General features: G+C 49.0%; 1 protein-coding gene across 1 annotated transcript; it reads left to right on the top strand.

Annotated features, from left to right (window-relative positions):
• On the top strand, positions 1–27,414 carry PDE3B (phosphodiesterase 3B). The gene is made up of 7 exons (XM_075326485.1): positions 1–66; positions 14,706–14,756; positions 16,154–16,405; positions 26,314–26,456; positions 26,536–26,630; positions 26,977–27,173; positions 27,334–27,414. Exons 1-6 carry the CDS (start codon positions 1–3, stop codon positions 27,063–27,065), a joined length of 696 nt encoding a protein of 231 aa, XP_075182600.1. The 3' UTR covers positions 27,066–27,173; positions 27,334–27,414.

Genomic DNA, 27,414 nt, shown 5'->3' on the forward strand with positions numbered 1-27,414 from the left:
ATGGCGGCTCAGCCTGTCCTACAATGCGAGAACCGCGATATCCGGAGTAATGGAGACCGATACAAGGTGGGGTCACTGTATACAGTATATACAGGTCAGGAGGGATCCGCCACCCCAGACACACAGTATACAGGCTATATACAGCGACCCCAGACACAGTATACAGGCTATATACAGCGACCCCAGACACACAGTATACAGGCTATATACAGCGACTCCAGACACACAGTATACAGGCTATATACAGCGACCCCAGACACACAGTATACAGGCTATATACAGCGACCCCAGACACAGTATACAGGATATATACAGCGACCCCAGACACAGTATACAGGATATATACAGCGACCCCAGACACAGTATACAGGCTATATACAGCGACCCCAGACACACAGTATACAGGCTATATACAGCGACCCCAGACACACAGTATACAGGCTATATACAGCGACCCCAGACACACAGTATACAGGATATATACAGCGACCCCAGACACACAGTATACAGGCTATATACAGCGACTCCAGACACACAGTATACAGGCTATATACAGCGACCCCAGACACAGTATACAGGCTATATACAGCGACCCCAGACACACAGTATACAGGCTATATACAGCGACCCCAGACACACAGTATACAGGCTATATACAGCGACTCCAGACACACAGTATACAGGCTATATACAGCGACTCCAGACACACAGTATACAGGATATATACAGCGACCCCAGACACACAGTATACAGGCTATATACAGCGACCCCAGACACAGTATACAGGCTATATACAGCGACCCCAGACACACAGTATACAGGCTATATACAGCGACTCCAGACACACAGTATACAGGCTATATACAGCGACCCCAGACACACAGTATACAGGCTATATACAGCGACCCCAGACACAGTATACAGGATATATACAGCGACCCCAGACACAGTATACAGGATATATACAGCGACCCCAGACACAGTATACAGGCTATATACAGCGACCCCAGACACACAGTATACAGGCTATATACAGCGACCCCAGACACACAGTATACAGGCTATATACAGCGACCCCAGACACACAGTATACAGGATATATACAGCGACCCCAGACACACAGTATACAGGCTATATACAGCGACTCCAGACACACAGTATACAGGCTATATACAGCGACCCCAGACACAGTATACAGGCTATATACAGCGACCCCAGACACACAGTATACAGGCTATATACAGCGACCCCAGACACACAGTATACAGGCTATATACAGCGACTCCAGACACACAGTATACAAGCTATATACAGCGACCCCAGACACAGTATACAGGCTATATACAGCGACCCCAGACACACAGTATACAGGCTATATACAGCGACCACAGACACACAGTATACAGGCTATATACAGCGACCCCAGACACACAATATACAGGCTATATACAGCGACCCCAGACACAGTATACAGGCTATATACAGCGACCCCAGACACACAATATACAGGCTATATACAGCGACCCCAGACACAGTATACAGGCTATATACAGCGACCCCAGACACAGTATACAGGCTATATACAGCGACCCCAGACACACAGTATACAGGCTATATACAGCGACCCCAGACACACAGTATACAGGCTATATACAGCGACCCCAGACACACAGTATACAGGCTATATACAGCGACTCCAGACACACAGTATACAAGCTATATACAGCGACCCCAGACACAGTATACAGGCTATATACAGCGACCCCAGACACACAGTATACAGGCTATATACAGCGACCCCAGACACACAGTATACAGGCTATATACAGCGACCCCAGACACACAATATACAGGCTATATACAGCGACCCCAGACACAGTATACAGGCTATATACAGCGACCCCAGACACAGTATACAGGATATATACAGCGACCCCAGACACACAGTATACAGGCTATATACAGCGACCCCAGACACACAGTATACAGGATATATACAGCGACCCCAGACACACAGTATACAGGCTATATACAGCGACCCCAGACACACAGTATACAGGATATATACAGCGACCCCAGACACACAGTATACAGGCTATATACAGCGACCCCAGACACACAGTATACAGGATATATACAGCGACCCCAGACACACAGTATACAGGATATATACAGCGACCCCAGACACAGTATACAGGATATATACAGCGACCCCAGACACAGTATACAGGCTATATACAGCGACCCCAGACACAGTATACAGGATATATACAGCGACCCCAGACACACAGTATACAGGATATATACAGCGACCCCAGACACAGTATACAGGATATATACAGCGACCCCAGACACACAGTATACAGGATATATACAGCGACCCCAGACACACAGTATACAGGATATATACAGCGACCCCAGACACACAGTATACAGGATATATACAGACACCCCAGACACACAGTATACAGGATATATACAGCGACCCCAGACACACAGTATACAGGATATATACAGCGACCCCAGACACAGTATACAGACTATATACAGCGACCCCAGACACACAGTATACAGGCTATATACAGCGACCCCAGACACAGTATACAGGATATATACAGCGACCCCAGACACAGTATACAGGATATATACAGCGACCCCAGACACAGTATACAGGATATATACAGCGACCCCAGACACACAGTATACAGGCTATATACAGCGACCCCAGACACAGTATACAGGATATATACAGCGACCCCAGACACACAGTATACAGGCTATATACAGCGACCCCAGACACACAGTATACAGGCTATATACAGCGACCCCAGACACACAGTATACAGGCTATATACAGCGACCCCAGACACAGTATACAGGCTATATACAGCGACCCCAGACACAGTATACAGGCTATATACAGCGACCCCAGACACAGTATACAGGCTATATACAGCGACCCCAGACACAGTATACAGGCTATATACAGCGACCCCAGACACAGTATACAGGATATATACAGCGACCCCAGACACAGTATACAGGATATATACAGCGACCCCAGACACAGTATACAGGATATATACAGCGACCCCAGACACAGTATACAGGATATATACAGCGACCCCAGACACACAGTATACAGGATATATACAGCGACCCCAGACACAGTATACAGGCTATATACAGCGACCCCAGACACAGTATACAGGCTATATACAGCGACCCCAGACACAGTATACAGGCTATATACAGCGACCCCAGACACAGTATACAGGATATATACAGCGACCCCAGACACACAGTATACAGGATATATACAGCGACCCCAGACACAGTATACAGGCTATATACAGCGACCCCAGACACAGTATACAGGCTATATACAGCGACCCCAGACACAGTATACAGGATATATACAGCGACCCCAGACACACAGTATACAGGATATATACAGCCACCCCAGACACACAGTATACAGGATATATACAGCGACCCCAGACACACAGTATACAGGATATATACAGCGACCCCAGACACACAGTATACAGGATATATACAGTGACCCCAGACACACAGTATACAGGATATATACAGCGACCCCAGACACACAGTATACAGGATATATACAGCCACCCCAGACACACAGTATACAGGATATATACAGCGACCCCAGACACACAGTATACAGGATATATACAGCGACCCCAGACACACAGTATACAGGATATATACAGCGACCCCAGACACAGTATACAGGATATATACAGCGACCCCAGACACACAGTATACAGGCTATATACAGCGACCCCAGACACAGTATACAGGATATATACAGCGACCCCAGACACACAGTATACAGGATATATACAGCGACCCCAGACACACAGTATACAGGATATATACAGCGACCCCAGACACACAGTATACAGGCTATATACAGCGACCCCAGACACAGTATACAGGCTATATACAGCGACCCCAGACACAGTATACAGGCTATATACAGCGACCCCAGACACAGTATACAGGCTATATACAGCGACCCCAGACACAGTATACAGGATATATACAGCGACCCCAGACACAGTATACAGGCTATATACAGCGACCCCAGACACAGTATACAGGATATATACAGCGACCCCAGACACACAGTATACAGGCTATATACAGCGACCCCAGACACAGTATACAGGATATATACAGCGACCCCAGACACAGTATACAGGATATATACAGCGACCCCAGACACACAGTATACAGGATATATACAGCCACCCCAGACACAGTATACAGGATATATACAGCCACCCCAGACACAGTATACAGGCTATATACAGCGACCCCAGACACACAGTATACAGGATATATACAGCGACCCCAGACACAGTATACAGGATATATACAGCCACCCCAGACACAGTATACAGGCTATATACAGCGACCCCAGACACACAGTATACAGGCTATATACAGCGACCCCAGACACAGTATACAGGATATATACAGCGACCCCAGACACACAGTATACAGGCTATATACAGCGACCCCAGACACACAGTATACAGGCTATATACAGCGACCCCAGACACAGTATACAGGATATATACAGCCACCCCAGACACAGTATACAGGCTATATACAGCGACCCCAGACACACAGTATACAGGATATATACAGCGACCCCAGACACACAGTATACAGGATATATACAGCGACCCCAGACACACAGTATACAGGCTATATACAGCGACCCCAGACACAGAATACAGGATATATACAGCGACCCCAGACACACAGTATACAGGCTATATACAGCGACCCCAGACACAGTATACAGGATATATACAGCGACCCCAGACACACAGTATACAGGCTATATACAGCGACCCCAGACACACAGTATACAGGATATATACAGCGACCCCAGACACACAGTATACAGGATATATACAGCGACCCCAGACACACAATATACAGGATATATACAGCGACCTCAGACACAGTATACAGGATATATACAGTGACCCCTGACACAGTATACAGGATATATACAGCGACCCCAGACACAGTATACAGGATATATATAGCGACCCCAGACACAGTATACAGGATATATACAGTGACCCCTGACACAGTATACAGGATATATACAGCGACCCCAGACACACAGTATACAGGATATATACAGCGACCCCAGACACAGTATACAGGCTATATACAGCGACCCCAGACACACAGCATACAGGATATATACAGCGACCCCAGACACACAGTATACAGGATATATACAGCGACCCCAGACACACAGTATACAGGCTATATACAGCGACCCCAGACACACAGTATACAGGCTATATACAGCGACCCCAGACACACAGTATACAGGCTATATACAGCGACCCCAGACACACAGCATACAGGATATATACAGCGACCCCAGACACACAGTATACAGGATATATACAGCGACCCCAGACACACAGTATACAGGCTATATACAGCGACCCCAGACACACAGTATACAGGCTATATACAGCGACCCCAGACACACAGCATACAGGATATATACAGCGACCCCAGACACACAGTATACAGGATATATACAGCGACCCCAGACACAGTATACAGGATATATACAGCGACCCCAGACACACAGTATACAGGATATATACAGCGACCCCAGACACACAGTATACAGGATATATACAGCCACCCCAGACACAGTATACAGGATATATACAGCGACCCCAGACACACAGTATACAGGATATATACAGCGACCCCAGACACACAATATACAGGATATATACAGCGACCTCAGACACAGTATACAGGATATATACAGCGACCTCAGACACAGTATACAGGATATATACAGCGACCCCAGACACAGTATACAGGATATATACAGCGACCCCAGACACACAGTATACAGGATATATACAGCGACCCCAGACACACAGTATACAGGATATATACAGCCACCCCAGACACAGTATACAGGATATATACAGCGACCCCAGACACAGTATACAGGATATATACAGCGACCCCAGACACACAATATACAGGATATATACAGCGACCCCAGACACACAATATACAGGATATATACAGCGACCCCAGACACACAGTATACAGGATATATACAGCGACCCCAGACACACAGTATACAGGATATATACAGCGACCTCAGACACAGTATACAGGATATATACAGCGACCCCAGACACACAGTATACATTATATATACAGCGACCCCAGACACACAATATACAGGCTATATACAGCGACCTCAGACACAGTATACAGGCTATATACAGCGACCCCAGACACAGTATACAGGCTATATACAGCGACCCCAGACACAGTATACAGGATATATACAGTGACCCCTGACACAGTATACAGGATATATACAGCGACCCCAGACACACAGTATACAGGATATATACAGCGACCCCAGACACAGTATACAGGCTATATACAGCGACCCCAGACACAGTATACAGGATATATACAGCGACCCCAGACACACAGTATACAGGCTATATACAGCGACCCCAGACACAGTATACAGGATATATACAGCGACTCCAGACACACAGTATACAGGATATATACAGCCACCCCAGACACAGTATACAGGATATATACAGCGACCCCAGACACAGTATACAGGATATATTCAGCGACTCCAGACACACAGTATACAAGCTATATACAGCCACCCCAGACACACAGTATACAGGCTATATACAGCGACCCCAGACACACAATATACAGGATATATACAGCGACCCCAGACACAGTATACAGGATATATACAGCGACCCCAGACACACAGTATACAGGATATATACAGCGACCCCAGACACACAGTATACAGGATATATACAGCGACCCCAGACACAGTATACAGGATATATACAGCGACCCCAGACACACAGTATACAGGATATATACAGCGACCCCAGACACAGTATACAGGATATATACAGCGACCCCAGACACACAGTATACAGGATATATACAGCGACCCCAGACACACAGTATACAGGATATATACAGCGACCCCAGACACAGTATACAGGATATATACAGCGACCCCAGACACAGTATACAGGATATATTCAGCGACTCCAGACACACAGTATACAAGCTATATACAGCGACCCCAGACACACAGTATACAGGATATATACAGCGACCCCAGACACAGTATACAGGCTATATACAGCGACCCCAGACACACAGTATACAGGATATATACAGCCACCCCAGACACACAGTATACAGGCTATATACAGCGACCCCAGACACACAATATACAGGATATATACAGCGACCCCAGACACACAGTATACAGGATATATACAGCGACCCCAGACACACAGTATACAGGATATATACAGCGACCCCAGACACACAGTATACAGGATATATACAGCGACCCCAGACACAGTATACAGGATATATACAGCGACCCCAGACACACAATATACAGGATATATACAGCGACCCCAGACACAGTATACAGGATATATACAGCGACCCCAGACACACAGTATACAGGATATATACAGCGACCCCAGACACACAGTATACAGGATATATACAGCGACCCCAGACACAGTATACAGGATATATACAGCGACCCCAGACACAGTATACAGGATATATTCAGCGACTCCAGACACACAGTATACAAGCTATATACAGCGACCCCAGACACACAGTATACAGGATATATACAGCGACCCCAGACACAGTATACAGGCTATATACAGCGACCCCAGACACACAGTATACAGGATATATACAGCCACCCCAGACACACAGTATACAGGCTATATACAGCGACCCCAGACACACAATATACAGGATATATACAGCGACCCCAGACACACAGTATACAGGATATATACAGCGACCCCAGACACACAGTATACAGGATATATACAGCGACCCCAGACACACAGTATACAGGATATATACAGCGACCCCAGACACAGTATACAGGATATATACAGCGACCCCAGACACACAATATACAGGATATATACAGCGACCTCAGACACAGTATACAGGATATATATAGCGACCTCAGACACAGTATACAGGATATATACAGCGACCCCAGACACACAGTATACAGGATATATACAGCGACCCCAGACACAGTATACAGGCTATATACAGCGACCCCAGACACAGTATACAGGATATATACAGCGACCCCAGACACACAGTATACAGGATATATACAGCGACCCCAGACACACAGTATACAGGATATATACAGCGACCTCAGACACAGTATACAGGATATATACAGCGACCCCAGACACAGTATACAGGATATATACAGCGACCCCAGACACACAGTATACAGGATATATACAGCGACCCCAGACACAGTATACAGGATATATACAGCGACCCCAGACACAGTATACAGGATATATACAGCGACCCCAGACACACAGTATACAGGATATATACAGCGACCTCAGACACAGTATACAGGATATATACAGCGACCCCAGACACAGTATACAGGATATATACAGCGACCCCAGACACAGTATACAGGATATATTCAGCGACTCCAGACACAGTATACAAGCTATATACAGCGACCCCAGACACACAGTATACAGGATATATACAGCGACCCCAGACACAGTATACAGGCTATATACAGCGACCCCAGACACACAGTATACAGGATATATACAGCCACCCCAGACACACAGTATACAGGCTATATACAGCGACCCCAGACACACAATATACAGGATATATACAGCGACCCCAGACACAGTATACAGGATATATACAGCGACCCCAGACACACAATATCCAGGATATATACAGCGACCTCAGACACAGTATACAGGATATATACAGCGACCCCAGACACAGTATACAGGATATATACAGCGACCCCAGACACACAGTATACAGGATATATACAGCGACCTCAGACACAGTATACAGGATATATACAGCGACCTCAGACACAGTATACAGGATATATACAGCGACCTCAGGCACAGTATACAGGCTATATACAGCGACCCCAGACACACAGTATACAGGATATATACAGCGACCCCAGACACAGTATACAGGCTATATACAGCGACCCCAGACACAGTATACAGGATATATACAGCGACCCCAGACACACAGTATACAGGATATATACAGCGACCCCAGACACACAGTATACAGGATATATACAGCGACCTCAGACACAGTATACAGGATATATACAGCGACCCCAGACACAGTATACAGGATATATACAGCGACCCCAGACACACAGTATACAGGATATATACAGCGACCCCAGACACAGTATACAGGATATATACAGCGACCCCAGACACAGTATACAGGATATATACAGCGACCCCAGACACACAGTATACAGGATATATACAGCGACCTCAGACACAGTATACAGGATATATACAGCGACCCCAGACACAGTATACAGGATATATACAGCGACCCCAGACACAGTATACAGGATATATTCAGCGACTCCAGACACAGTATACAAGCTATATACAGCGACCCCAGACACACAGTATACAGGATATATACAGCGACCCCAGACACAGTATACAGGCTATATACAGCGACCCCAGACACACAGTATACAGGATATATACAGCCACCCCAGACACACAGTATACAGGCTATATACAGCGACCCCAGACACACAATATACAGGATATATACAGCGACCCCAGACACAGTATACAGGATATATACAGCGACCCCAGACACACAATATCCAGGATATATACAGCGACCTCAGACACAGTATACAGGATATATACAGCGACCCCAGACACAGTATACAGGATATATACAGCGACCCCAGACACACAGTATACAGGATATATACAGCCACCCCAGACACAGTATACAGGATATATACAGCGACCCCAGACACACAATATACAGGATATATACAGCGACCTCAGACACAGTATACAGGATATATACAGCGACCCCAGACACACAGTATACAGGATATATACAGCGACCCCAGACAGTATACAGGCTATATACAGCGACCCCAGACACAGTATACAGGATATATACAGCGACCCCAGACACACAGTATACAGGATATATACAGCGACCCCAGACACAGTATACAGGATATATACAGCGACCCCAGACACACAGTATACAGGATATATACAGCGACCCCAGACACACAGTATACAGGATATATACAGCGACCCCAGACACACAATATACAGGATATATACAGCGACCTCAGACACAGTATACAGGATATATACAGCGACCCCAGACACACAGTATACAGTATATATACAGCGACCCCAGACACACAATATACAGGCTATATACAGCGACATCAGACACAGTATACAGGCTATATACAGCGACCCCAGACACAGTATACAGGATATATACAGCGACCCCAGACACAGTATACAGGATATATACAGTGACCCCTGACACAGTATACAGGATATATACAGCGACCCCAGACACACAGTATACAGGATATATACAGCGACCCCAGACACACAGTATACAGGATATATACAGCGACCCCAGACACAGTATACAGGCTATATACAGCGACCCCAGACACAGTATACAGGATATATACAGCGACCCCAGACACACAGTATACAGGCTATATACAGCGACCCCAGACACACAGTATACAGGATATATACAGCGACCCCAAACACACAGTATACAGGATATATACAGCGACCCCAGACACAGTATACAGGATATATACAGCGACCCCAGACACACAGTATACAGGATATATACAGCGACCCCAGACACAGTATACAGGATATATACAGCGACCCCAGACACAGTATACAGGATATATACAGCGACCCCAGACACACAGTATACAGGTTATATACAGCGACCTCAGATACAGGATATATACAGCGACCTCAGACACAGTATACAGGCTATATACAGCGACCCCAGACACACAGTATACCAGATATATACAGCGACCCCAGACACAGTATACAGGCTATATACAGCGACCCCAGACACACAGTATACAGGCTATATACAGCGACCCCAGACACAGTATACAGGATATATACAGCGACCCCAGACACACAGTATACAGGATATATACAGCGACCCCAGACACACAGTATACAGGATATATACAGCGACCCCAGACACACAGTATACAGGCTATATACAGCGACCCCAGACACAGTATACAGGCTATATATAGCGACCCCAGACACAGTATACAGGCTATATACAGCGACCCCAGACACACAGTATACAGGATATATACAGCGACCCCAGACACACAGTATACAGGATATATACAGCGACCCCAGACACACAGTATACATGATATATACAGCGACCCCAGACACAGTATACAGGATATATACAGCGACTCCAGACACACAGTATACAGGATATATACAGCCACCCCAGACACAGTATACAGGATATATACAGCGACCCCAGACACAGTATACAGGATATATTCAGCGACTCCAGACACACAGTATACAGGTTATATACAGCGACCCCAGACACATTATACAGGATATATACAGCGACCCCAGACACAGTATACAGGATATATACAGCGACCCCAGACACAGTATACAGGCTATATACAGCGACCCCAGACACAGTATACAGGCTATATACAGCGACCTCAGACACAGTATACAGTATATATACAGCGACCCCAGACACACAGTATACAGGCTATATACAGCGACCCCAGACACTCAATATACAGGATATATACAGCGACCCCAGACACTCAATATACAGGATATATACAGCGACCCCAGACACAGTATACAGGATATATACAGCCACCCCAGACACAGTATACAGGATATATACAGCCACCCCTGTCTATCAGTTTTGCACATGGAGAGGTGAAATTCTCGCCCATTCTTTGTAAACAGCTGGAGCTGAGTGAGGTTGGATGGAGGCGTTTGTGAACAGCAGTTTTCAGCTCTTTCCACAGGTTCTCGATTGGGTTCAGGTCTGGACTGTGACTTGGCAATTCTAACACCTGGATATGGTTATTTGTGAACCATTCCATTGTACATTTTGCTTTATGTTTGGGATCATTGTCTTGTTGGAAGACAAATCTCCGTCCCAGTCTCAGGTCTTTTGCAGACTCCAACAGGTTTTCTACAAGAATGGTCCTGTATTTGGCTCCATCCATCTTCCCATCAATTTTACCATCTTCCCTGTCCCTGCTGAAGAAAAGCAGGCCCAAACCATGATGCTGCCTCCACCATGTTTGACAGTGGGGATGGTATGTTCAGGGTGATGAGCTGTGTTGCTTTTATCGTTTGGCATTGTGCCCATATATTGTGATTTTGGTTTCCTCTGAGCAGAGCCCCTTCCTCCACATGTTTGGGGTCTCCAGGTCGCTTATGGCAAACGGTAAACAACACTTTCTATGGATATCTTTGAGAAATGGCTTCTTCTCGCCCCTCTTCCATAAAGGCCAGATTTGTGCAGTGTACGGCTGATTGTTGTGCTATGGACAGACTCTCCCCCCTCAGCTGTAGATCTCTGCAGATCATCCAGAGGGATCATGGGCCTCTTGGCTGCATCTGATCAGTCTTCTCCTTGTGTGAGATGACAGTTTGGATGGACGGCCGGGTCTTGGTAGATTTGCAGGGGTATGATGCTCCTTCCATTACAATATGATCGCTTGCACAGGGCTTCTTGGGATGTGTAAAGTTGTGGAAATCTTTTTGTAACCAAATCCTGCTTTACACTTCTCCACAACAGTATCACGGACCTGCCTGTTGTGTTCCTTGGTCTTCATGATGCTCTCTGCGCTTTACACAGAACCTGAGCCTATCACAGAGCAGGGGCATTATACGGAGACTTGATTACACACAGGGGCTTATATTTATCATCATCAGTCATTTAGGACAACATTGCATCATTCAGAGACCCTCAATCACCTTCTGGAGGGAGTTTCTGCACTGACAGTAAAGGGGATGAATAATATTGCACGCACCAATTTACAGTTTATTCTTTTTTATAAAAGTGTAAAATAAGCAATAAATTTCCTTCCTCTTCACAATTGTGTCACTTGTTGTAGATTCTTCTCCAGAACATTCACATTTTATCTTTATGTTTGAAGCCTGAAATGTGGGAAAATTTTCAAGGGGCTGAATACTTTCACAAGGCACTGTATTATATAGTCATTACACACAGAGGGCTGATCTCATTATTACACATAATTCATGGACATCTATGGTGATTTCTTTGCCTGTGTGGATTGGACAGGTTGTTACTGACATCTGGTGAGAAATTCATGTCTAGAGCAGAATATATTTATAAATCTATTTTTTTAGAATATTGGGGAGGGGTTGAATACTTATTCGCCGTCCGCTCTATGATGTCATAGTGTTATATCATGTTATAGCGGTATTACACGCTCCTGACTGTCCGTGTCACACCGCCGCTCCCTCCACCTTTTAACCCTTTGCATGCTGTGAGTGTTGCGGTTATTTTTCCGTCTTTTTGCCGACTTTCCCACATTAATATGGAAAGTGGAGGCTGAAAAGTGATGATGTGATTCCATCTCGTGCCCGGACTGAGAACCGAACATGTGTGCTGTTACCCGCTGATCAGACCAGGGGTGTCAGACGGGGGATGAGCCAGCGTGGGCTCCTGGGGGCCGGTGAGTGTAGGCTCCTGGGGGCCGGTGAGTGTGGGCTCCTGGGGGCCGGTGAGTGTGGGCTCCTGGGGGCCGGTGAGTGTAGGCTCCTGGGGGCCGGTGAGTGTGGGCTCCTGGGGTCCGGGGCGCGTGGGCTCCTGGGGGGCCGGGGCGCGTGGGCTCCTGGGGGGCCGGGGCGCGTGGGCTCCTGGAGGGCCGGGGCGCGTGGGCTCCTGGGGGCCGGTGACTGTGGGCTCCTGGGGGCCGGTGAGTGTGGGCTCCTGGGGGCCGGTGAGTGTGGGCTCCTGGGGGCCGGTGAGTGTGGGCTCCTGGGGTCCGGGGCGCGTGGGCTCCTGGGGTCCGGGGCGCGTGGGCTCCTGGGGGCCGGCGAGTGTGGGCTCCTGGGGGGGTTCACACATGGACTCCTGGGGGCCGGCGAGTGTGGGCTCCTGGGGGAATTCACGCATGGGCTCCTGGGGGCTGTGGAGCGTGGGCTCCTGGGGGCTGGGGTGCGTGGGCTCCTGGGGACTGGGGTGCGTGGGCTCCTGGGGGCCGGCGTGCGTGGGCTCCTGGGGCTGGCGTTACACCTGTATCTTCCCCTGCGCAGCAGCCATGGTGTGTCATCTCGTGAGGTTACGCCGGCGGTTCAGACGCGGACGGTTTTCTGCTCTGATGTCGCTGGCACCAGTTATGATGGACTAAGCGCTCATTTATTTACACATTTCACTGCCGTCTACCGCCATCTAGTGTCATCACCCCGTACTGCGGCTCCAACAGGTCACTGCAAAACCAATATCACCGCCCACTTATATCACCGCTGTGCTGTTATAAGATGTGATATCTGATATCTCTGATGTCGCCGCTGACCTGGGGATGCTGGGAGCAGTGGTTCTGATGGTCCTCGGGGTTGGGGCGCATTGTGATCCTGTCCGGCTCTTTATTTCCTCGCTGTGATGATTCCTCCTCACCTCATCTGTTTCTCTCATTGTAGATGATTCTGTGGGACTGGGATTTCAAACAGTGGTACAAGCCCCAATATCAGGTGAGTGCATCATGTGTCCTCCTCCAGAGCTGCACTCACTATTCTGCTATTTCATCATGTCTTATCCTCCAGTCACCTCCAGAGCTGCACTCACTATTCTGCTGTTACATTGTGTCTTATCCTCCAGTCACCTCCAGAGCTGCACTCACTATTCTGCTGTTACATCATGTCTTATCCTCCAGTCACCTTCAGAGCTGCACTCACTATTCTGCTGTTACATCGTGTCTTATCCTCCAGTCACCTCCAGAGCTGCCGTCACTATTCTGCTGTTACATCGTGTTTTATCCTCCAGTCAATGTCTTATCCTCCAGTCACCTCCAGAGCTGCAGTCATTATTCTGCTGTTGCATCGTGTCTTGTCCTCCAGTCACCTCCAGAGCTGCACTCACTATTCTGCTGTTACATCCTGTCTTATCCTCCAGTCACCTCCAGAGCTGCAGTCACTATTCTAATGTTACATTGTGTCTTGTCCTCCAGTCACCTCCAGAGCTGCACTCACTATTCTGCTGTTACATCGTGTCTTATCCTCCAGTCACCTCCAGAGCTGCACTCACTATTCTGCTGTTACATCGTGTCTTGTATTGTAGTCACCTCCAGAGCTGCACTCACTATTCTGCTGTTACATCGTGTCTTGTATTGTAGTCACCTCCAGAGCTGCACTCACTATTCTGCTGTTACATCGTGTCTTATCCTGCAGTCACCTCCAGAGCTGCACTCACTATTCTGCTGTTACATTGTGTCTTATCCTGCAGTCACCTTCAGAGCTGCACTCACTATTCTGCTGATACATCATGTCTTATCCTCCAGTCACCTCCAGAGCTGCACTCACTATTCTGCTGTTACATCGTGTCTTATCCTGCAGTCACCTCCAGAGCTGCACTCACTATTCTGCTGTTACATCGTGTCTTATCCTCCAGTCACCTCCAGAACCTCCAGAGCTGCACTCACTATTCTGCTGTTACATCGTGTCTTATCCTCCAATCACCTCCAGAGCTGCACTCAGTATTCTGCTGTTACATCGTGTCTTATCCTGCAGTCACCTCCAGAGCTGCACTCACTATTCTGCTGTTACATCGTGTCTTATCCTGCAGTCACCTCCAGAGCTGCACTCACTATTCTGCTGTTACATCGTGTCTTGTATTGTAGTCACTTGTGAGAGATTGAGGAGCTGGGGATGTTGGAGTGACTGCTGGTGGGGGTTTTCACTATGGGGGGCTTGGGAGGTGGGGTTAACTGAGGGGGTGATTGCGGGGGAGTTCATTTTGGGGGTGACTGTGCAGAGTGGTGACTGTGGGTTTGATTGCGGGTGTGGGATTGTGAATGCAGGGGGTGATCAGTGTGGGGTGGCTATGGGTGGTAGTCACTGTGGGGGTCTCACGCCCTTGTCTTTGGTTGCAGACCGCCGGCGGTGGGAATGGCGTGGACCTGTCTGTCCTGAACGAGGCGCGGAATCTGGTGTCGGAGCTGCTGGTGGATCCGTCTCTGTCCCCGCAGGTGGTGTCCTCGCTGCGCAGCATTAGCAGCCTCATGGGGGCGTTCTCGGGCTCCTGCAGACCCAAAGTGAATCCGTTCACCCCCTTCCCCGGCTTTTACCCCTGCACCGAGGAGGACGATGATGCTGTGGACCGAGGCGAGAGGAAGTTCCACAAGGTAACTGCGTCCTCCCTTAAAGGCACAGTAACATTTTCTGTAAATGGCCATGCATACAGGGATCTGAGCGTCCATCACTGAACAATTATGACGGCAAGCGGAGGTCTTATGACGGCAAGCGGAGGTCTTATGACGGCAAGCGGAGGTCTTATGACGGAAAGCGGAGGTCTTATGACGCCAAGCGGAGGTCTTATGACTGGAAGCGGAGGTCTTGTGACTGGAAGCGGAGGTCTTATGAGAGCAAGCGGAGGTCTTGTGACGGCAAGCGGAGGTCTTGTGACGGCAAGCGGAGGTCTTATGACGGCAAACGGAGGTCTTATGACTGCAAGCAGAGGTCTTATGATAGCAAGCGGAGGTCTTGTGACTGGAAGCGGAGGTCTTATGAGAGCAAGCGGAGGTCTTGTGACGGCAAGCGGAGGTCTTATGACGGCAAGCAGAGGTCTTATGATAGCAAGCGGAGGTCTTATGACGGCAAGCAGAGGTCTTATGACTGCAAGCAGAGATGTTGTGATGGCAAGCAGAGGAGTTGTGATGGCAAGCAGAGGTCTTATGACAGCAAGCAGAGATGTTGTGATGGCAAGCAGAGGAGTTGTGACGGCAAGCGGAGGTCTTATGACGGCAAGCAGAGGAGTTGTGATGGCAAGCAGAGGAGTTGTGATGGCAAGCAGAGGTGTTGTGACGGCAAGCAGAGGTCTTATGACTGCAAGCAGAGGGCTTATGACGGCAAGCAGAGATGTTGTGATGGCAAGCAGAGGTCTTATGACGGCAAGCGGAGGTCTTATGAGAGCAAGCGGAGGTCTTGTGACGGCAAGCGGAGGTGTTGTGACTGCAAGCAGAGGTGTTTTGACTGCAAGCAGAGGACTTATGACGACAAGCAGAGGTCTTATAACTGGAAGCGGAGGTCTTGTGACTGGAAGCGGAGGTCTTGTGACTGGAAGCGGAGGTCTTGTGACTGGAAGCGGAGGTCTTGTGACTGGAAGCGGAGGTCTTGTGACTGGAAGCGGAGGTCTTGTGACTGGAAGCGGAGGTCTTGTGACTGGAAGCGGAGGTCTTGTGACTGGAAGCGGAGGTCTTGTGACTGGAAGCGGAGGTCTTGTGACTGGAAGCGGAGGTCTTGTGACTGGAAGCGGAGGTCTTGTGACTGGAAGCGGAGGTCTTGTGACTGGAAGCGGAGGTCTTGTGACTGGAAGCGGAGGTCTTGTGACTGGAAGCGGAGGTCTTGTGACTGGAAGCGGAGGTCTTGTGACTGGAAGCGGAGGTCTTGTGACTGGAAGCGGAGGTCTTGTGACTGGAAGCGGAGGTCTTGTGACTGGAAGCGGAGGTCTTGTGACTGGAAGCGGAGGTCTTGTGACTGGAAGCGGAGGTCTTGTGACTGGAAATGCAGAGGTCTTTACCAACAGATACAGACAATACTAACATCAAACAAAGAATGGAAAGAAAATTTAGGAAAGAGCAGTAATAAGACCCCGTCCGTCCTCAGCAGACTCCCCCCGGCTGTAAATCAGTGCCTGCGGCCCCCGCACAGTGCGGCCGAGGGGCTCCTTACATCCGCTGCTCTGATCTGTGTTAGGCTATGTGCGCACTACAAAAGGGATTTTTCGCAAGAACATTTCTTGAGAAACTTCTGAGAGGTGAAGATTACTGCCTCTGAGGTAAAAACCGCACCAAAACCGCGGGAAAAACCGCACCAAAACCGCGGGAAAAACCGCACCAAAACCGCAGGAAAAACCGCACCAAAACCGTGGGAAAAACCGCACCAAAACCGCAGGAAAAGCCACACCAAAACCGCGGGAAAAAACCGCACCAAAACCGCAGGAAAAACTGCACCAAAACCGCGGGAAAAACCGCACCAAAACCGCAGGAAAAACCGCTGGAAAAACCACACCAAAACCGCGGGAAAAACCACACCAAAACCGCGGGAAAAACCACACCAAAACCGCGGGAAAAACCACACCAAAACCGCAGGAAAAACCACACCAAAACCACGGGAAAAACCGCACCAAAACCGCAGGAAAAACCACACCAAAACCGCGGGAAAAACCACACCAAAACCGCGGGAAAAATCACACCAAAACCGCGGGTAAAATGCATGCGATTTTGCCGTGGTTTTTCCGCAGATTGGTCCCTGCGGTTTTTTATGCTGTAACTGCAATAAATAATATAGATGCTAGATAGACAGAGGGACAGATAGAGGGATAGACAGATAGAGGGATAGACAGATAGAGGGATAGACAGATAGAGGGATAGACAGATAGAGGGATAGACAGATAGAGGGATAGACAGATAGAGGGATAGACAGATAGAGGGATAGACAGATAGAGGGATAGACAGATAGAGGGATAGACAGATAGAGGGATAGACAGATAGAGGGATAGATAGAGGGATAGATAGATAGATAGATAGATAGAGGGATAGATAGATAGATAGAAGGATAGATAGATAGAGGGATAGATAGATAGAGGGATAGATAGATAGATAGAGGGATAGATAGATAGATAGAGGGATAGATAGATAGAGGGATAGATAGATAGAGGGATAGATAGATAGAGGGATAGATAGAGGGATAGATAGATAGAGGGATAGATAGAGGGATAGACAGATAGATAGATAGAGGGATAGAGGGATAGATAGATAGAGGGATAGATAGATAGATAGATAGAGGGATAGATAGAGGGATAGATAGAGGGATAGATAGATAGAGGGATAGATAGATAGAGGGATAGATAGATAGAGGGATAGATAGATAGAGGGATAGATAGATGGATAGAGGGATAGATAGAGGGATAGATAGATAGAGGGATAGATAGATAGAGGGATAGATAGATAGAGGGATAGATAGATAGATGGATAGATAGATAGATGGATAGGGGGATAGATAGAGGGATAGATAGAGGGATAGATAGATAGAGGGATAGATAGATGGATGGAGGGATAGATAGATAGAGGGATAGATAGAGGGATAGATAGAGGGATAGATAGAGGGATAGATAGATAGATAGATAGATAGATAGAGGGACAGATAGAGGGATAGATAGATAGAGGGATAGATAGATGGATGGAGGGATAGATAGAGGGATAGATAGAGGGATAGATAGAGGGATAGATAGATAGATAGATAGATAGAGGGATAGATAGAGGGATAGATAGATAGAGGGATAGATAGATGGATGGAGGGATAGATAGATAGAGGGATAGATAGAGGGATAGATAGAGGGATAGATAGAGGGACAGATAGAGGGACAGATAGAGGGATAGATGAGAAAGACCTATATAATGTCCCACCCCCCTGCATATTCTAAGCTGGCACCCTTTAGTGACTTTCATGTGGCACTAAAGGGTGCTTAGCCAAAAAATAAATAATTAAGAAAAAAACAACGTGCGGTCCCCCCATGTTTTGTAGCCAGCTAGGGTAAAGCAGACGGCTGCAGCCTGCAGACCACAGCTGGCAGCTTCACCTTGGCTGGTAATCCAAAACAGAGGGCACCCCACGCTGTTATTTTACATTATATAAATACTTTAAAACAAAAAACGTGGGGTCCCCCCCAAATTGGATCACCAGCCGAGGTAAAGCGGACAGCTGGGGTCTGATATTCTCAGACTAGGGAGGTCCACCATTTTTGGACACTCCGCAGCCTAAAAATAAGAGGCCGCAGCCGCCCCAGAAGTGGCGCATCCATTAGACGTACCAATCCTGGTGCTTTGTGCCAACTCATTCCGTTGCCCTGGTGCGGTGGCAAACGGGGTAATATATGGGGTTGATGCCAGATGTGTAATATCACCTGGCATCAAGCCCTGGGGTTAGTGATGTCACGCGTCTATCAGATACCCGACATCACCAACCCAGTCAGTAAGAAATAAAAAATAGACAACAAAAAAAGTTTTATTTGAAAAAAAACACTCCCCACATTCCCTCTTTCACCAATTTATTGACAAGAACAATCAAAGCTGGGTCCGGCGTAATCCAATAAGGAGGTCCCACGACGATCCATACCATAGTCAATGTCCCAGTCAGTGAAGAACAGAAGGTTCCCCATTGGCTGGGAGAGTAATGCAGTGACCTGAGCTAGCATCAATAGGTCAGCCCAGGTCACTGCAGGGGATGACGAGCGCTGCTGTTAGATTAGATGAGATCATTACCTGCTGTGACGATCTCCTGCACCCCTGATGACTTCTATGCCCGCCGCGTTCTTAGCGAAGAATCGCGAGAGCCCGTGACGTCACCGCTAGTGACAGTCTTGGGCTGCCTGCGAGACGGGCATAGAAGTCAGTGACAGCGCTGACGTCAGAGGGGCAACTCATATAACCTCCGGACAGCAGCGCCCGTCATCCCCGCGGCTGCACACACTGCTGTGTGTCAGTGTCTGCCTGTGCTGTAGGGTGACAAGCTGCTGACACTGCAGGGCGGACACTGACACTGCAGGGCGGACACTGACACTGCAGGGCGGACACTGACACTGCAGGGCGGACACTGACACTGCAAGGCGGGCAGCGGCGGGGCTGGAGCAGGACACAGACTGCACGGGCACCTGGAGGTCACACGGAAGTGCTTCTGTGCGGCGTCCATGGAGTGTGACGTCTGTGTTTACTCTGCTCCGCTTCCTCTTCCTGGCATAATGACATCACTTCCTGCAAAACCGCAGGCAGCGATGAGCATTACCGCAGGTAAATCGCAGCTATACCGGGGGTATTCCGCAGGTAAATCGCAGCTATACCGGGGGTATTCCGCAGGTAAATCGCAGCTATACCGGGGGTATTCCACAGGTAAATCGCGGCTATACCGGGGGTATTCCGCAGGTAAATCGCGGCTATACCGGGGGTATTCCGCAGGTAAATCGCGGCTATACTGGGGGTATTCCGCAGGTAAATCGCGGCTATACCGGGGGTATTCCGCAGGTAAATCGCGGCTATACTGGGGGTATTCCGCAGGTAAATCGCAGCTATACTGGGGGTATTCCGCAGGTAAATCGCAGCTATACTGGGCGTATTCCGCAGGTAAATCGCGGCTATACCGGGGGTATTCCGCAGGTAAATCGCGGCTATACTGGGGGTATTCCGCAGGTAAATCGCGGCTATACTGGGGGTATTCCGCAGGTAAATCGCGGCTATACCGGGGGTATTCCGCAGGTAAATCGCAGCTATACCGGGGGTATTCCGCAGGTAAATCGCGGCTATACTGGGGGTATTCCGCAGGTAAATCGCGGCTATACCGGGGGTATTCCGCAGGTAAATCGCGGCTATACTGGGGGTATTCCGCAGGTAAATCGCGGCTATACCGGGGGTATTCCGCAGGTAAATCGCAGCTATACCGGGGGTATTCCGCAGGTAAATCGCAGCTATACCGGGGGTATTCCGAAGGTAAATCGCGGCTATACCGGGGGTATTCCGCAGGTAACTCGCGGCTATACCGGGGGTATTCCGCAGGTAAATCGCGGCTATACCGGGGGTATTCCGCAGGTAAATCGCGGCTATACTGGGGGTATTCCGCAGGTAAATCGCAGCTATACCGGGGGTATTCCGCAGGTAAATCGCAGCTATACCGGGGGTATTCCGCAGGTAAATCGCGGCTATACCGGGGGTATTCCGCAGGTAAATCGCGGCTATACCGGGGGTATTCCGCAGGTAAATCGTGGCTATACCGGGGGTATTCCGCAGGTAAATCGCGGCTATACCGGAGGTATTCCGCAGGTAAATCGCGGCTATACCGGGGGTATTCCGCAGGTAAATCGCGGCTATACCGGGGGTATTCCGCAGGTAAATCGCGGCTATACCGGGGGTATTCCGCAGGTAAATCGCGGCTATACCGGGGGTATTCCGCAGGTAAATCGCGGCTATACCGGGGGTATTCCGCAGGTAAATCGCGGCTATACCGGGGGTATTCCGCAGGTAAATCGCGGCTATACCGGGGGTATTCCGCAGGTAAATCGCGGCTATACCGGGGGTATTCCGCAGGTAAATCGCGGCTATACCGGGGGTATTCCGCAGGTAAATCGCGGCTATACCGGGGGTATTCCGCAGGTAAATCGCGGCTATACCGGGGGTATTCCACAGGTAAATCGCGGCTATACCGGGGGTATTCCGCACATCATTTGCTAGCTGCGGTATACCCCTGGTATTTCGCGGTTACATTACAGTGAATGGAGGGAAATACCGGGGTATACCGGGGGTACCTACGGAAAAGAAGTGACTGCACATTTTCTCAAGAAATTCTGCAGAAAGAATGTTCTGGAGAATAAAACGCAGCGCGCACAGATATTATTTCCCCACAGGTTTTGCTGGGAAATGTCTGCAGAAAGATTACAAGCATTTCTCAAGACATTTCCGCAGCAAAACCGCGGGTAAATCCGCAGTGTGCGCACAGGGACTTATGCTGATACTCTGTTTCAATGTATCAGTGCAGTGCACACTCGGGGTGATGTCTCCACCAGGAAGGAGAAACCTGAGAACAAAAGTCATAATCCTCACACCGCACATTATACCAGCACCGGAGCAATATAAGAGAGGCAGATACCAGCACTGGAGCGATATAAGAGAGGCAGATACCAGCACTGGAGCGACATAAGAGAGGCAGATACCAGCACTGGAGCGATATATGAGGGACTGATATCAGCACTGGAGCGATATAAGAGGGGCAGATACCAGCACTGGAGCGATATAAGAGAGGCAGATACCAGCACTGGAGCGATATAAGAGAGGCAGATACCAGCACTGGAGCGATATAAGAGGGGCAGACACTAGCACTGGAGCGATATAAGAGAGGCTGATACGAGCACTGGAGCGATATAAGAGGGGCTGATACCAGCACTGGAGCGATATAAGAGAGGCAGATACCAGCACTGGAGCGATATAAGAGGGGCAGACACTAGCACTGGAGCGATATAAGAGAGGCAGATACCAGCACTGGAGCGATATAAGAGGGGCAGACACTAGCACTGGAGCGATGTAAGAGGGGCTGATACCAGCACTGGAGCGATATATGAGGGGCAGACACCAGCACTGGAGCGATATATGAGGGGCAGACACCAGCACTGGAGCGATATATGAGGGGCTGATACCAGCACTGGAGCGATATAAGAGGGGCTGATACCAGCACTCGAGCGATATAAGAGGGGAAGACACCAGCACTGGAGCGATATAAGAGGGGCTGATATCAGCACTGGAGCGATATAAGAGGGGCTGATATCAGCACTGGAGCGATATATGAGGGGCAGATACCAGCAGTGGAGCGATATAAGAGGGGCAGATACCAGCACTGGAACGATATAAGAAGGGCTGATACCAGCACTGGAGCGATATAAGAGGAGCTGATACCAGCACTGGAGCGATGTAAGAGGGGCAGACACCAGCACTGGAGCGATATAAGAGGGGCTGATACCAGCACTGGAGCGATATAAGAGGGGCTGATACCAGCACTGGAGCGATATAAGAGGGGCTGATACCAGCACTGGAGCGATATAAGAGGGGCTGATATCAGCACTGGAGCGATGTAAGAGGGGCTGATACCAGCACTGGAGCGATAGAAGAGGGGCAGACACTAGCACTGGAGCGATAGAAGAGGGGCTGATACCAGCACTGGAGCGATATAAGAGAGGCAGATACCAGCACTGGAGCGATATATGAGGGGCAGATACCAGCACTGGAGCGATATAAGAGGGGCAGACACTAGCACTGGAGCGATATAAGAGAGGCTGATACGAGCACTGGAGCGATATAAGAGGGGCTGATACCAGCACTCGAGCGATATAAGAGGGGAAGACACCAGCACTGGAGCGATATAAGAGGGGCTGATATCAGCACTGGAGCGATATAAGAGGGGCTGATATCAGCACTGGAGCGATATATGAGGGGCAGATACCAGCAGTGGAGCGATATAAGAGGGGCAGATACCAGCACTGGAACGATATAAGAAGGGCTGATACCAGCACTGGAGCGATATAAGAGGAGCTGATACCAGCACTGGAGCGATGTAAGAGGGGCAGACACCAGCACTGGAGCGATATAAGAGGGGCTGATACCAGCACTGGAGCGATATAAGAGGGGCTGATACCAGCACTGGAGCGATATAAGAGGGGCTGATACCAGCACTGGAGCGATATAAGAGGGGCTGATATCAGCACTGGAGCGATGTAAGAGGGGCTGATACCAGCACTGGAGCGATAGAAGAGGGGCAGACACTAGCACTGGAGCGATAGAAGAGGGGCTGATACCAGCACTGGAGCGATATAAGAGAGGCAGATACCAGCACTGGAGCGATATATGAGGGGCAGATACCAGCACTGGAGCGATATAAGAGGGGCAGACACTAGCACTGGAGCGATATAAGAGAGGCTGATACGAGCACTGGAGCGATATAAGAGGGGCTGATACCAGCACTGGAGCGATAGAAGAGGGGCAGACACTAGCACTGGAGCGATAGAAGAGGGGCTGATACCAGCACTGGAGCGATATAAGAGGGGCTGATACCAGCACTGGAGCGATATAATTGGGGCTGATATCAGCACTGGAGTGATATATGAGGGGCAGATATCAGTGCTGGAGCGATATATGAGGGGCAGATATCAGTGCTGGAGCGATATAAGAGAGGCAGATACCAGCACTGGAGCGATATAATTGGGGCTGATATCAGCACTGGAGTGATATATGAGGGGCAGATATCAGTGCTGGAGCGATATATGAGGGGCTGATATCAGTGCTGGAGCGTAATAAGAGGGGCTGATATCAGTGCTGGAGCATAATAAGAGGGGCTGATATTAGCACTGGAGCGTAGTAAGAGGGCTGATACCAGCACTGGAGCGATATAAGAGGGGCGACTTCTACCTGTCACATACAGGGTCTTGAATAACTATTCACATCTCTTGAACTTTTTCACATTTCACCTTCTAACTTATTTGTATTTTATTTTTATGTGACACAAAGTGCAAATATCGAAACAATCCATGGTTTTCCAAATACTTTATATACAGTGTAACCCTTAATTTCCCTCCGTTCTCTATACAGACACATGTGCAGGTTTTTCCCTCTACAATCTATACAGACACATCTGCAGGTTTTTTCCTCCACTCTCTATACAGACACATCTGCAGGTTTTTCCCTTCCTCTCTATAAAGACACATCTGCAGGTTTTTCCTCCACTCTCTATACAGACACATCTGCAGGTTTTTCCCTCTGCTCTCTATACAGACACATCTGCAGGTTTTCCCTTCCTCTCTATACAGACACATGTGCAGGTTTTTCCCTCTACAATCTATACAGACACATCTGCAGGTTTTTCCCTCCAGGCTCTATACAGACACATCTGCAGGTTTTTCCCTCTGCTCTCTATACAGACACCTGCAGGTTTTTCCCTCCCTCACAATACAGACACATCTGCAGGGTTTTCCCTTCATTCTCTATACAGACACATCTGCAGGTTTTTCCCTCCGCTCTCTATACAGACACATCTGCAGGTTTTTCCCTCCGCTCTCTATACAGACACATCTGCAGGTTTTTCACTCCCTCTCTATACAGACACATCTGCAGGGTTTTCCCCTTCATTCTCTATACAGACACATCTGCAGGTTTTTCCCTCCGCTCTCTATACAGACACATCTGCAGGTTTTTCCCTCCGCTCTCTATACATACACATCTGCAGGTTTTTCCCTCCCTCTCTATACAGACACATCTGCAGGGGGGGCTGAATACTAGTGCACTCACAATTCTCAGATATATATATACTAGTCCCGCCCTCCTTTCCGGCACCGGTCACAGATATTTGCGCCGGTGTTGGTGGAATACGCGGAGAGCTGCCGGCGTGTGAGCATGGCGCCGGTCGTAGGGCGCGGTGCACAGGGCAGCACAGTCTGGATTCAGCTCTGAGCATTCTTGTACTTGTAGTTCTCTTTCTGAAGTTTCCCTCCTCTTTTCTTCTCTAGGGGTTGAACAGCCGCAGTAGTTTGCCGACCCCTCAGCTACGTCGGAGCTCTGGAGCGTCAGCTCTGCTGCCCATGGAGCTGGCGGCTTCTAGGTGGGAAAGAAGTAACGGGAAGAGATCGCACCCGGATTACAGCACAGCCAGGTGAGAGGCATGCAGTGCCCAGACTCACCAGCAGATGGCGGCAGAGTACAGCATGTCCCTGTTCTGTCTATTCTTTTAGCTCCAATGGCCCGTACAGCTCCAGCCTGCTGACCATCCCCAAGCAGAGGTCGTCCTCCGTGACCCTGACCCCCCACACGGGCGCCCGGAGGGCAGGTGAGCCGCAATCAGCCCCTCATGTCACAGGCCTCACACAGCCCAGGTCTGTAACAGTGTGTCAGTGCAGGCGGCAACAAGACAGCTGCAGCGGGGCAGGAGTACAGTCTATTACTCCCTGTTATCAGCCATTACTGGGGAAGGAGACTGTGGGACAGGAGTACAGTCTATTACTCCCTGTTATCAGCCATTACTGGGAGGAGACTGCGGGACAGGTGACTACAAAATATTACTCCCTGTTATCAGCCATTACTGGGGGAGGAGACTGTAGGACAGGTGAGTATAATCTATTTCTCTCTGTTATCAGCCTGTGGAGCTGACATGCGGTGGTCTCGCTGTGTTGCAGGTACCTCTCCCAGTCTGAGCCCGGTGTGCTCGCCCGCGGCACGGTTCTGTGTTTTGCCGGTCTCCCGTCGAGTTTCCGGACACCGCTGATTTCCTTACTAAGCCAAGTGTGACTTTACATAAACCTGTGGGCGCCGCGCTCAGCTCTCAGGACCCGCTGCAACCAATCAGATCCTCTACAAGCCATATATGTCCCAGGTAACGGCGCCAGAGTCCTCAGAGGGCCCTGCTGTATGATTGCTGCTCCGGCAACATGTCCATTTACTGCCCTACAGCCACTGCTTCTCTGGGGGCGACACATTGAGGGGGAAGGGTGAGGCGGAGCAGCAGTGGACTTATCATCTCATCTTTCTTCCAGTTGTGATCACAGGATTTGTAAATCTACTTCACATATGGAATCTCTGGACGGTGGTGAAAACCGGGCGCAGAAATCAGGTGA

Source organism: Anomaloglossus baeobatrachus, chromosome 10 (genome assembly GCF_048569485.1).
Source record: "Anomaloglossus baeobatrachus isolate aAnoBae1 chromosome 10, aAnoBae1.hap1, whole genome shotgun sequence".
Classification (NCBI taxonomy): domain Eukaryota; kingdom Metazoa; phylum Chordata; class Amphibia; order Anura; family Aromobatidae; genus Anomaloglossus; species Anomaloglossus baeobatrachus.

Excerpts from the sequence above, each read along its gene's own strand:
- PDE3B (XM_075326485.1), top strand. The coding sequence starts at position 1 with ATGGCGGCTCAGCCTGTCCTACAATGCGAGAACCGCGATATCCGGAGT. Across the intron at positions 16,406-26,313 it reads GCGAGAGGAAGTTCCACAAG|GGGTTGAACAGCCGCAGTAG; the intron begins GTAACTGCGTCC and ends TTTCTTCTCTAG. Across the intron at positions 26,631-26,976 it reads CACGGGCGCCCGGAGGGCAG|GTACCTCTCCCAGTCTGAGC; the intron begins GTGAGCCGCAAT and ends GCTGTGTTGCAG.